The 12,933-nt window shown below is 38.6% G+C and overlaps 1 protein-coding gene across 3 annotated transcripts; it reads left to right on the forward strand.

The window, feature by feature from the left end:
* Positions 1–166: 166 nt before the first annotated feature.
* LOC109113609 (gap junction alpha-1 protein) lies at positions 167–3,501 on the forward strand. Of its 3 annotated transcripts, none has more exons than XM_019126424.2 (2): positions 167–319; positions 2,287–3,501. In XM_019126424.2, exon 2 carries the CDS (start codon positions 2,303–2,305, stop codon positions 3,443–3,445), a length of 1,143 nt encoding a protein of 380 aa, XP_018981969.2. In that variant the 5' UTR covers positions 167–319; positions 2,287–2,302; the 3' UTR covers positions 3,446–3,501. The 3 variants fall into 3 exon arrangements, with proteins under 3 accessions (XP_018981969.2, XP_018981970.2, XP_018981971.2); XM_019126425.2 differs by having other exon boundaries at positions 170–319; positions 2,291–3,501; XM_019126426.2 differs by having other exon boundaries at positions 173–278.
* The last annotated feature ends 9,432 nt before the right edge of the window (positions 3,502–12,933 follow it).

Here is a 12,933-nt window from a genome sequence, read left to right on the forward strand (position 1 = left end):
TTATTTTTATTAAGATTGTCAGTTATTGTTAATAAAACAAGTTTTCAAGAGAAACATTTGTTCGAGTTGAAGAAGCTCACCAAGCGAAAGAGTGCGTGAGGAGGACCCAAAAACTCTTTCTTGTGACGTAGCCAGTCATGTGACGTAGCCAAACTTTGTGCGTCTGCTTTCCACTTTCTTCCCGAGTCTCTTATAAGCAGGCAAAGTTTTGACAAGTGTGCCTCAGTTTCTCCATAGTCGCTTACTTGGATTTGGTGACTGATCTTCGGAGTGACGGAGTAAGTCCCTGCAGGGCTCTCCTCTCTTTACTTCTCTCCAGGTTAGTTTTTACAGAAAGTCTTACAACTTTTCAAAACTTTTTTATTTATTTATTTATTTTTTCATAGCGGCACTGATATTCAGAACTGAGAAACACAATGGAAAGTTACTTTTAAAATAATTGTAACGTTTTAAATGCCTCTTGTCTTGTTACATTTGAACTTAACATTTGAATGAGTTTAGGAGTTCATGAAATTATCGAAATCTTATGAAAATATATTACAGTCACAAGGTTCAATATATCATATTTTCCCATTTTGTTCACGATCGGTGAAAAATATGTCATTTAATAGGCATTTCAGTAATTTAAACAAAAATTAAATAACAGACATTTAAAAAAAAAACTGTGTCTGGAAAAAAAAGTTTTAATTTGAAGAATGGTGAAAAAACCGACCTGTTTTGCCTGCGTCGAGAATAGCGCCGAGTAGGGGGCGCTCCTTTGTTTTTAGAACTCTAATACGACTTTCTGGTGAAAAAACCGACCTGTTTTGCCTGCGTCGAGAATAGCGCCGAGTAGGGGGCGCTGTTCAGTCCCTCAATACAATGTTTAGCGGCTTGACTGTGGCAGGACTTTAACCTGTAATTCCCAAACATTCCTCCATTATTTTGTGCAATCAAAGTAATGACAAGTTTGATTTTTATATGTTTAAACAAATGCAACAAACGGTTATTGTTCTATGTACTATATAACGATCAAAAATTCAGTAGAATGCAACATTGAGCTATTACAGACACAAATTAAAGTCTTTATGGACTTTTAACACTGTCATAATATAGCCTACAGTCCACATACCCCATTTAAACTTTTTATTAGTGCCACGAGAGCCACAAATTGTCCAGGATATTGAAGGGATGCTCTGCTTCATGCCTGCACCACATGAATCAGGCAGTTCTTTAGAACTTTTTAAACAGTTCCTTATGATATTTGATTTTCCATGCTGTGCAGAGGATTGAATCAAAGACTTGAAGCCCAATTCTATTCAGATTTCAAGTGAATGCTATTGTTCATTATTTAAACATCTCTGATGTGACTGGAAGGACAGACATCTTGCTAAATAAACAAGGATCTTTATATTCTCCATTGTCCTAGCTGCTTTGTCAAGTTTTCTTCATGGCATTTAAGGCGTTTTAATCAGCAGTCACTTTTTGTCATGGTAGCCTTTGCTTGAGAAATTGTACTTCACAAAGCAAAAGACAGCATGTCCTGGCAGTTATCTTTACAACCCCAAACCGAACCCCTATGTGTGTGAGCCACATGTTTGTTATCTGAGCTATCTGAGACCAGGTGTAGTTTATATTATGATAATCTTGAGGTCACTTTCATGATTATTTTCATAATAACATCCTCAGCAGGTGCTGAAACTAATACTTTCATCATGTGCTTTATGTACAGAAAAATACACTACATGTGGCCACTTGAGCCACACTTCAAAATTGCTTTGCTTTACATAACTATATGTAGGTGTGTGTGTGTACTTGTTTATGCTACATTATGGGGACCAAATGGATGTAGATATCCCCACAAGGATAGTAAAACCTGAAATTTTTGACATTGTGGGGACCGGCCTACTAATAGTAAATAATGTTTATCTAAAATGATTAAAAATAGTAAATGATGTTTCTCTGAAAGTGCAGCAATGCAAACATGTTTTCTATAAGTGGTAGGTTTAGGGTTAGTGGATAAAAAATATTGTTTGGTGAGTATAAAAGTAAAAGAAGTCTATGGAAAGTCCACCTAATTCACAGAAACAAATGTGTGTGTGTATATATTAATATGACATCCAATAAAAGTGATGAACTGTTTGATTAAAACTGACAGACAAAAAATTCAAAGTGAAGTATTATCCGTTCAGACATGTCACTTTGGCATTTTGCATCTAATGCAATGATTTTCAGACACATAAGAGTCACTGAAGTGTCCAAAAGTGTCTTAATACATTTTATTACATCTCAGCTTTCTATTTTCAGCTAGAACTCCCTCAAGATGGGTGACTGGAGTGCGTTGGGAAGACTTCTTGACAAGGTGCAGGCCTACTCCACGGCCGGAGGGAAAATCTGGCTCTCCGTGCTCTTCATCTTCCGGATCCTAGTTCTGGGCACGGCAGTGGAGTCGGCCTGGGGTGACGAGCAGTCAGCTTTCAAGTGCAATACCCAGCAACCCGGTTGCGAGAATGTCTGCTACGACAAATCGTTCCCCATCTCGCACGTGCGCTTCTGGGTGCTTCAGATCATCTTTGTGTCCACGCCTACGCTCCTGTACCTGGCGCACGTTTTCTATCTGATGCGCAAGGAGGAGAAGCTCAACCGCAGGGAGGAGGAGCTGAAGGCTGTGCAGAATGACGGGGGTGACGTCGAGCTCCATCTCAAGAAGATCGAGCTCAAGAAGTTCAAGCATGGCCTGGAGGAGCACGGCAAGGTGAAGATGAAGGGTGCCCTGCTGCGCACCTACATCGTCAGCATCCTTTTCAAGTCCATCTTTGAGGTGGGCTTCCTGTTGCTCCAGTGGTACATCTACGGCTTCAGCCTGTCCGCCGTGTACACGTGCGAGCGTTCGCCTTGCCCACATCGGGTGGACTGTTTCCTCTCCCGCCCCACGGAGAAGACCATCTTCATTGTCTTCATGCTGGTGGTTTCGCTCGTGTCACTTTTGCTCAACATCATCGAGCTCGTCTACGTGCTCTTCAAACGGATCAAGGACCGCGTGAAAGGCCGCCAAAACCAGTTCCCCACCGGCACCCTGAGCCCCACGCCAAAGGAACTGTCCACAACCAAATATGCCTACTACAATGGCTGCTCCTCGCCGACCGCGCCGCTCTCGCCAATGTCGCCTCCGGGCTACAAGCTAGCCACCGGCGAGCGAACCAACTCTTGTCGCAATTACAACAAGCAGGCCAACGAGCAGAACTGGGCCAACTACAGCACGGAACAGAACCGTCTGGGCCAGAACGGCAGCACCATCTCCAATTCGCACGCTCAGGCCTTCGACTACCCTGACGACACTCACGAGCACAAGAAACTGACACCGGGCCACGAGCTGCAGCCGCTGGCGTTGATAGACGCTCGGCCGTGCAGCCGTGCCAGCAGCCGAATGAGCAGTCGAGCGAGGCCTGATGACCTGGACGTCTAGCTGTGCAACTTGGTGCCACATCACGACACTAGAGGACTGACCCAGGCAATGAAACATGCATTTCCTGTACTGAGGGGGTGGGGCTTCATCTGCACAAGTTCCTCACTCTAGACTCTAGTCGATACAGAGACATAAAATTACTCACACTGCTGGAGGTACTATTCATTAATAATAATGATATTGAAACTAGCAGAGCTAACATGTCCTAACAACCGAACAGCCAGGGGGGACTCAAAGGGGCACAAACTGGGCCAAACCTGGCGCATCTCTCAATTCTGCCCACCAGAATATGCCTTGGGTGATGTAATTGATTTTGTTGTGCTTGTTAGTATTGGGTTTATTAAAATGCCACACAACGATTCCATTTTAAACAAGTTGCACTCTTACAGTAGGTGTAGATTGTGTGTTTTAACCCCCCTACAGTCGATCCCAGGTATTACATCACATGACCTCAAATCCACATTGTCCAACAGAGTGTTCGCAGTCATGAATTAATATTTATTTATTCATAACCATTAACAGGATATCCACCACTAGATGAAGATTGACTACTACTCAAGGTCATGTCTACATAATTAATACCATCCAAGTGCATATTTATTGACAATAATCCAAATTTCACATCAGCAAAGATTAGGAAATTTTTTTTTTTTTTTATACTCATAGTGGACTGTCATTTTCCTGATAAACTTTGAATTTATGTGGTGTTGGTTTTAGTTAGTTGATGATATTTGTTGATTTTTTGGGTGGTGGTATGAAACAGAAATGTCTATTTGTGGACTGAGCTGCTGTACCCACTGTTACACAGCTTCATTTTCTTTTCTGCATTTTGATTTTTACTGAAATTGTCTTTAAAAGTGTGCAAGAGAAAGGCTTTGTTCTCTTTTTTTTTTTAAATGCCATTTTAAGTTCCTTTTTGTTTCTTTTTGGAGGGCAGACGGAATGAACTAGTTTTGAATTAGAATGAGTAGAATTAATGTCTTAACTTTGGAGTGAATGACCTTTCTAACTCAATGTAATCATTGCTGCTTGAGAGATTTTTAGAGTTTTAGTACTGTAAATCAAGCTAACCATGTCACAAATGTGAGGTTTTTTTTTTGTAGAAGACTGCTTTTTAGAGCTGGACTAATATTTAGTCAGTTATATTAAGAGATATATGCCAGCGTAGCTCCACAACTACCAGACAATAGTAGATAAAATTTCATTATGGACATTCTTTCTTTTGATTTTTCAAATTGTGCATCATAGTATATTGGTACTCATTTGCAGAGGCTCATGGATTTTTCAGCTACGATGGTGTTTGCACTGAGATTTTTGGCTAGGGTGTTATTTGATGCAAAAATGACGAAAAGTTCTCTGTTATGCACGTAACTAATTTATTTTACAACACACTACGAGGCGTAAAATCACTACACTCAAACAGTGCTCTCACAGAATCCTTGGGTTTGGGATGTTGAGTGGCTAAGGCAAGATTTTGCATCCGGTAAATAGTGCAAATTGGGTTTTAAAATCAGAACAAAACTGATGTAATGTCATTCCATGGGAGTCCGCTGTTGTATGTTGCGTATGACAGTGGAAAAAACCGAGCAATCAAACAAAAACGGACATTAATCAAAATCTGTGAAAAAAAGCAATTTAACCAATAAAGATTTTTTTCTTTGTCATTTTGTATTGGTGTGTCTCAGTCAATCCCTTTTAATCCTCAAACTTTGTTTCATTTACACTTCTACTTACTCATTTCAGTATTTTTGTTTACACCCAGCGAGAGGCTCATAATCAAAAAAACAAAAAACAAAAAAACTGCACTGCAATTTGTCTGGTGCCAGTATCTAAAGGAGTCTGGTGCAGGCTTTTTGTTCAAGAGAATTAGCCCTACACAAACCACCGTGTTTAAACAGCCAATAGAGACAAACGCAGTGTAACGGCCAAGATCCGTCTACGCCAAGACCAACTTGCAAACCAAAAAACTGATAAGTTTTTACATGTATGTTTTAAAATGCCCCAGAAACTTTAAAAATTTCATCATATAAAAAGATTCAGTGCCTTTTCTCTTATCCAAGTTTCCTATTTAACCTTTCCACAAAGCTAAATAGAACCATATGCCTGGGCCGAGTCTGTGGACCACATGTGGCTAGAGCAGAAGAACGTAAAAAAAGCAGGAGACTTTGATCTAGTGCTAATTAATGCAGATCTTTTTAAACCAGATTTATCACACAATGCTTTTGCATATACCAGAGGCTGAACTGATAAATTCTGCAGTTTTTCATCAAGACAAGATAAAAGAAAATATCAGCTGATGCAAAAAAATAAGCCCAGTGTCTTATAAACACATATATTACTATTAAAAAATTATAGCAATATTGTAAAATATATTATTACAATTTTAAATAACAGTTTTGTATTTTAATATATTTTAAAATGTAATTTATTACTGTGATGGCAATGCTGAATTTCCAGCATCAATACTCCAGTCTTCAGTGTCATATGATTCTTCAGAAATCATTCTAATCTTATCATTATCTATGTTGAAAACAGCTGTGCTGCTTAATACTTTTGTGGACACCATAATTAAAAAAAAAAAAAAAAAAAAAAAAAAAAAATCTTTATTGAATAGAAAGTTCAAACAGCATTTATTTAAAATTAAAATTACTTTTGTAATGTTATAAATGCCTTTACTTTTACTTTTGATCAGTGTAATACATCTTTGCTGAATAAAAGTATTAATTTAAATGAATTAATAAATTCTTGCTGATCCCATTTTTTTATTAATGGTAGCTTATATGTGTGTGTGTGTGTGTGTGTGTGTATATTCTTTTTTTTTTGTTATATATATATATATTCTTTTTTCAAGAACTATATATATATATATATATATATATATCCCCTATATATATATATATATATATATATATATATATATATATATATATATATATATTCTTTTTTTTTCCATTTACACAATTTATGCTGAGTCACCATTAGTACCACAAAATATTTCAACAATAAAAACAGAATGGACGTCAGAGAAACCGCTCAAGGGATGGGTAAACATGTCTGAGGTACAGTTTTTGTTTTTTGTTTTCATAGAGGAAGATGGGGACGTAAGTAAAGAGAGTCAAAATCCACATACAGCAGGCCTGTGCCCACAGACTACTAGAAACCTCGATGTGTGAGTTACATTTCCTGTGCGCATACTGCCACCCAGACCACAACTCCTGGGTGGTGCTGGGAATCCATGTTAAAGCTGCTAAGTTTGACTAAAAATGGCCATTGGACGTTTTAATATGACGTCGGCCATGTTTGATAAAAACAGCTGCTGTGCTTCTCTTGTAACATCTTAAATTGGAAACCCGCCTGACTTTATTTTTAATGACACGTCTTTCACAATCTGAAATAAACCATTTCCCCCTCTATAGCCATGCAGAGCAAATTTGCAATAAATATTATGGTGAATTTTAGCCGTAATTCTAAAAGGCATATTTTCTGTGATGATTATATTCCTGAAAGCATTTTGATGAAATATCTGCATGCATCTCTCTCCTGCTGCTATATGGCAGCAGTTTTGAGTATAGGTATATGAAAACATCACATGTGATTCCCGCAAATGGTCCAGGTCTTCCTGGAGCTCAGCTAGAGCGATGGAATGCTGGCTATCAAACGCACAGGGTGTGAAAAATGTGCAATACTTTGTAGCTGGTCAACAGTCACGGACTGTCCGTGTTGCACCTCCAGGCAGTGGATATCATGCACAGTCATGTTTCCTGAGAGATCTGCCCATTCCCTGCTGTTTATATAAGCATAAGCAAAGCAAAACAATAGGATGCTTCCAATTTTACAATGGCGAGAGCTGCCAATCCCAAATGGTGTCTCAGCTTTCCATGCGGTTAGAAATTGGATTCGTCCTCATCGCATTTTTCTTTGAAATTTTCCACTGCTGGATGGACCGAGACTGCTGAGAGAAAAGCTGTGGTTTTATTAAACATGGAAGAGCAGCTCCCAAACATGTCTAATAAGCTGGAGAACATGCACGGAGTCAGAGGAACTCAGCACTAATAGACTCTCTCTGTCAGCAAGAGGATTTAACTCTCTCCTAGTGAATTCATGTTTCCCGTAGGCCCATGTGAGCTCCTCCCTGCTAGGTTAGGCCTCTGTAGTACTAACAGGAAGTCTGCAGGAAGACCTGAGGCATGTGACCCCAGGCTTTGCCATTTCCTTAAATGCAAAACAATGCAAAGTATTAAAGCTTACAGTTTTACCATGAGTTTCTGATATGCAAGCACTATAAGAACGTATATATATATATGTATAATATATTATATAATTTTTAGAGTTTGCTAAATTATCTTGCTAAAATATCATGTGACTTATTGAGGAGAGATGTTTACTCTTCTAAGCTGTTAGAATTACAATTATGACCTGTAAAATGGCAGTAAAATATTATAGAGACTTCTGACTTGGGTCAGTTAGCAATCACCAAGAACATCCTGGTAACTTCATAATAATGTGCTACAAACACTCAAATCCCTGGCAACCACCTAGAACCCCTTGATAACCACATAACAGCATGCTAAAATTATTTAGAATAACTTAGAAACCACAAGCAATGCCCTGGCAAATAAATAAACATCCTAGCAGCCACACAGAACATCCTGACATCTTTACAGCAATGCATTTAGAAAACCTTAGTAACTATAAAGTAATGTCCAGGCAATTATCCACAGGAGCCTAGAAACCATTTGGAACACCATGACAACTATCTGGCAATGTGCTAAAAACGTATTAGAACACCTTAGCAACCATAAAGCAATGTCCTGGGAACCAATTAACACCCTAGCAACACCCTAGCAGCCACCCAGAACACCCTGAAACTGTATAGCACTAAAATAGTTAGAACAGCTTAGCAACAACATAGAAATGTCCTGGCAACCACCTAAACACCATAGCAACACCCTAGCAACCGCTCAGAACACCCTAAAAACTGCACAACAACATGTTAAGAAAGACTAAACAACTGCAGAACACTCTGAAACTGTACAGCACCTAAACCAATAAGAACACCTTAGCAACTGCATAGAAATGCCCTGGAAACCACCTAAACACAGCAACATGTAAAAAAAAAAACACGGAGCAACTGCATAACACTCTGACAGTGTATAGCACTAAAAGGAGTAAGGACACCTTAGCAACCACATAGCAATGCACTGACAACCACCCAAACTCACTACCAACACCCTAGCAACCATTCAGAACACTCTAATGACCACACAGCATTATTTTGAGAAAATACTGAGCAACTGCAGAACACTCTGAAACTGTATAGCACTAAACCAATTAGGACACCTTAGCAACCACATAGAAATGTCCTGGCAACCACACAAAAACCCTAGCAACGCCCTAGCAACCACTCAGAACACCCTAACAACCACACAGCAACATGTTAAGAAAACACCTGAGCAACTGCAGAACACTAAAACCAGCACTAAAACCAGTTAGGACACCTTAGCAATCACATAGCAATGCATTGGCACACAAACACCACAGCAACACCCTAGCAACCACCCAGAACACACTGACAATTCTACAGCAACACACTAAACATCTCTTAGAACACCTTATAAACCACACAGCAATACCCTGGTACTGACCCTTAAATCCCTAGCAACCACTCACATAGCAACAAGCTGAACACCTAAACAACCACCCACAGCTGTTCACAGTTTCTATCGTCTTCAGAAAATTTAATAATAATAATAATAATAAATAAATAAATAACAGTATATAAATACTGACTGCTGATTGCTTGCAAGCAATTTGGTTCTCCAACAGGCCATATTTCATCTGTATACTTTTGCTCTCACTCAACACACACACACACACACACACACACACACACACACACACACACACACACACACACACACACAGAGAGAGCCATAATTTTATGTTCCTTCATTTCAGGGCGCATAAACCGCTTATTGTTAAAAGCTGTCTTGCAGACATTTAAAGTCAGAGAGAGACAGACTCAGCTCCCTCAATAGCACAGACAGAGGAAAAGACCAGAGACTGACTCAAAACAGACAGAAACACAAAAGGAAATGGAAGACAGGAAATGAGCACAAGCACTAAATATCAGACACACAGAAGAGTAGCTGATATTCTCAGTAAAGATATCTAGAACAGAGCACGACTTCAGAAAGCAGACAAATGTGCACTGGAATGCATGCAAATTAAATGAGGCAGATGAAGAGAATTAGGAAGAAAGAAGTGCAAATCCAGAACATGAGCAGCAGGAAAGAGCAACAATATTGCATGACGTATGCGCACATGCAGCATATTCCTGTCTGTCCGGAGTGAATCAGCAAAGACCTTGATGAAAGAACGGATACAGAGTCTCTTTTTTAAGGAACATGAGGTTCTGCCTTGTGTGTCGCTGTTGGAGCAGGATGTCGGCCATGTGGGATGCATTATGCGGCGGTCCAGCCACTGTCCACTCAGCGCCACCTTTGTTTTGATAGCACTAGCACTATGGCTCCCCCGTCCAAGTGTCAAGGCCATTAAATTGTTAATGTGGCCGGCTCCTGCGAGACTCAACGAGAGACTTCAAAGTTCACCGGGACTCTGCAAGATCCCTCTAATTGAGGTGGATGGGGTTTGGAAAGAAGGGCTCGCTGGGTCCATAACGAAGCTAAGATTACGAGACTTGTCATCGGTTACGGAGAGGTCAGGAGAGAAGAAACTATGCAGCCCGCATCCAAAGTCAATAGCGGGTTGACTGGCATAAGCAAAATATTTCCATGCTTCACCCCGAAACAGCGCTCTGCGTTTTTTCCCCTCACTTCCACACCAGCTCTCACTTACGGCAAAACGTCCAATATGTCGACTATGATCATTACTCTAAATTTAGCCAGATGCGCCCCGGTTTTCCACTGAGAGGTCCAAATCGGGAAAATCAAGCCAGGAGTATTCTAAGAATGGGGAATAAGATATATTTCATTCGCCTGACAGTAACCAGCATCTATTCAAAGAATGCAGCAGTCTGAATCACTTTCAGCGCTGCTCTTTTGGCAATATGCATTTGCCATAGCTATAATTTTTAGAGGGCTGTAGATGCTTAAACAGCTGCTAAGCGAGAAAGAACATAGTGTAACATCTGAGCATCTGCAACAAGGGGGATTTACAGGAGTCAGTGGGTCAGGCTAAAGCAGACCTCTCCATAAAATGCCATTAATAGCATTAACCCTTAGCAATGAGAATCTGTGTATGCTAAAATAACAAAAAACAACAACAAAACTATATTTTATTGCTTGTTCATAATAATCTGCATTAAAAAGTAATGAATTAATTTTCATTTTTTATTGTTGTTATCATCATTATTTTGTCTCTCACATTTTTTATGTCTTTTTACATATATTTATTTTATAGCATTTTCATAATAATCTACATTACTGGATAATGAATGAATTTATTATTATTAATATTAATATTATTACTATTGAGAAACTGTTTTGCACTAGTTATGATTCTCAGGGAATGCATGAACTGAAAAAATAGTACACCTTGAATGCAATATAAGTTGTGCTAGATAAAAATGTCTGCCAAATGCATAAATGTGCAAATGCAAAAGTTTCTGCCAATGTGCTCAACTAAACCTTCCATTTCTGGAGTGACACAATAAATTAAAGTTATATCAACCAAGAATGTTCATAATTTATGCATTTCTAGACACTTTTTTTTTCTTCAAAGTGCATTTTAAAGTATCAGTGCTCACTCCCTAGAAAATGAACTCACGATGCTCTACTGTTTGAGCTACAGAACAGCTCTTGTACAACTTCTTATTTAGACAGACTAAACCCAACCTTTTCCCATAACTTTAATGAAGTATTAATTTTTTTATTTATATAAATAAAATAATTTATATTATTACTTCACGGTTTTATTTAAATTTTAATAATTTTGTAATTGTATTACAAATTGGAATATAAATGCAAAATAAAAAAATATTTTAACTAAAAGTGGAATGAAAATCCAAATAATATTGATTTATTAAAAAAAAAAAATTTTAAGTTCCAATGTAGTCTATTTTTTTATGCAGAGCTTTGTTGGTAGTATTCTAATCTGAACATACAGTAGTGTTGAAAAATTTGCTCCATGCCAAATTTGTTATGCTAATGCAAATTGAGAATTTTCAAAATATAACGAAATTCAAACTGCACTTAAAATTTAGACCATGCACACATGAGGGATCTTCCCTCTTATTTGTGAAAACTTAAGGACTCAGAATAATGTTATTCTTGTTATCTGACATGCTGCACTATGTTCAGGACATTTGAGCCCTGTGAGAATCTATCTCTTTTGGGGTTTCCTTCTAAGCTATATGGCCTTCGATCATACTGTACCTCCACTGCACTGGGTTTCCATCTCCAGAAAAATTCACAAGCATGTTTACAATCGCATCAGGAATGCTAAAGCAGCTAATAACCTTGTTAAAAACAAGGCTTTGTATGTTCGCTTTTGCTGGCTGCACACTTGGCAAGGCAGTAGTGGCTCTCGGATGCTGAGGAACTCAGCAGAATTGCAAATCAGCAGAAATGCGTGTTCCTCAGGCCTATGCGGATGCGAAGACAGAAAAAAAAATAGTACTTGGGGAGGATGACATAGCACTCGTTTAACTGCTATAGACACATTCAACAAACAAACGTAAGTACATATCCACAAACGTCCTAAACTGTTCTCGTTTAATTTTCCCTGCTAGTGCATACAAGGTTCTCAAACCAGTGTGATTGTAAAAACAGACAATGTTGACTGTGCATTTGATTATATATCAAAATGTGCATTGTAATATAAAATGGCTTTGATGAATGGCTGTTTGAGCACAGAGGATGGTTGCAATTCACTGACAGAGAGTTTCCTCATTTATGTAACACAGCAGCTTGCTAAGCTCATTATTAATCACAGTTTCCTCGGATGTCTTCTAAACGTCTGTGTAATCTCACATCCAAACTGTCTCTGTACACAGGTGCACATTTGCTCCATCTGCAGATCACATTGCTCTTCTTCAGATTTACAGATTGTCTTTAGGCAGGGGCCACTGTTGCTCACCTGAGAGGAAATAGTTTCCCTTTTCTCCTGATTCAGAAGCTGATCTCTAAACAAACTTACCTACTATATTTGAATGTTCTTATCACATCACAAAAATTGAGCATGCTGTTCCAGAATACTCTTATATGTAGCATGGGCTAGCCTGATTAGCATAGCGAATCAGTTCATTTGAACTGTTCATGTAAATGAACTGAATCAAAAAAGAAATGATAAACTGATTCAAATCTCAGATGGCACTGCTGCTACTTTTCAGAATCGCTGATTAAAAACTGTAATTGTTTGCAGAGAAACAAGTGTAAACAGTGGCCAGTAAGTTAGGCTTTACATATAAATTGTGTTGGTGTCCAGAATTTTACACTTTATATTAAGTGGACAGTTCCTGAGGAGTT

The sequence above is a fragment of the Cyprinus carpio genome, chromosome B20 (genome assembly GCF_018340385.1).
Source record: "Cyprinus carpio isolate SPL01 chromosome B20, ASM1834038v1, whole genome shotgun sequence".
Taxonomy (NCBI): domain Eukaryota; kingdom Metazoa; phylum Chordata; class Actinopteri; order Cypriniformes; family Cyprinidae; genus Cyprinus; species Cyprinus carpio.

Excerpts from the sequence above, each read along its gene's own strand:
- LOC109113609 (XM_019126424.2), top strand. The coding sequence starts at position 2,303 with ATGGGTGACTGGAGTGCGTTGGGAAGACTTCTTGACAAGGTGCAGGCC.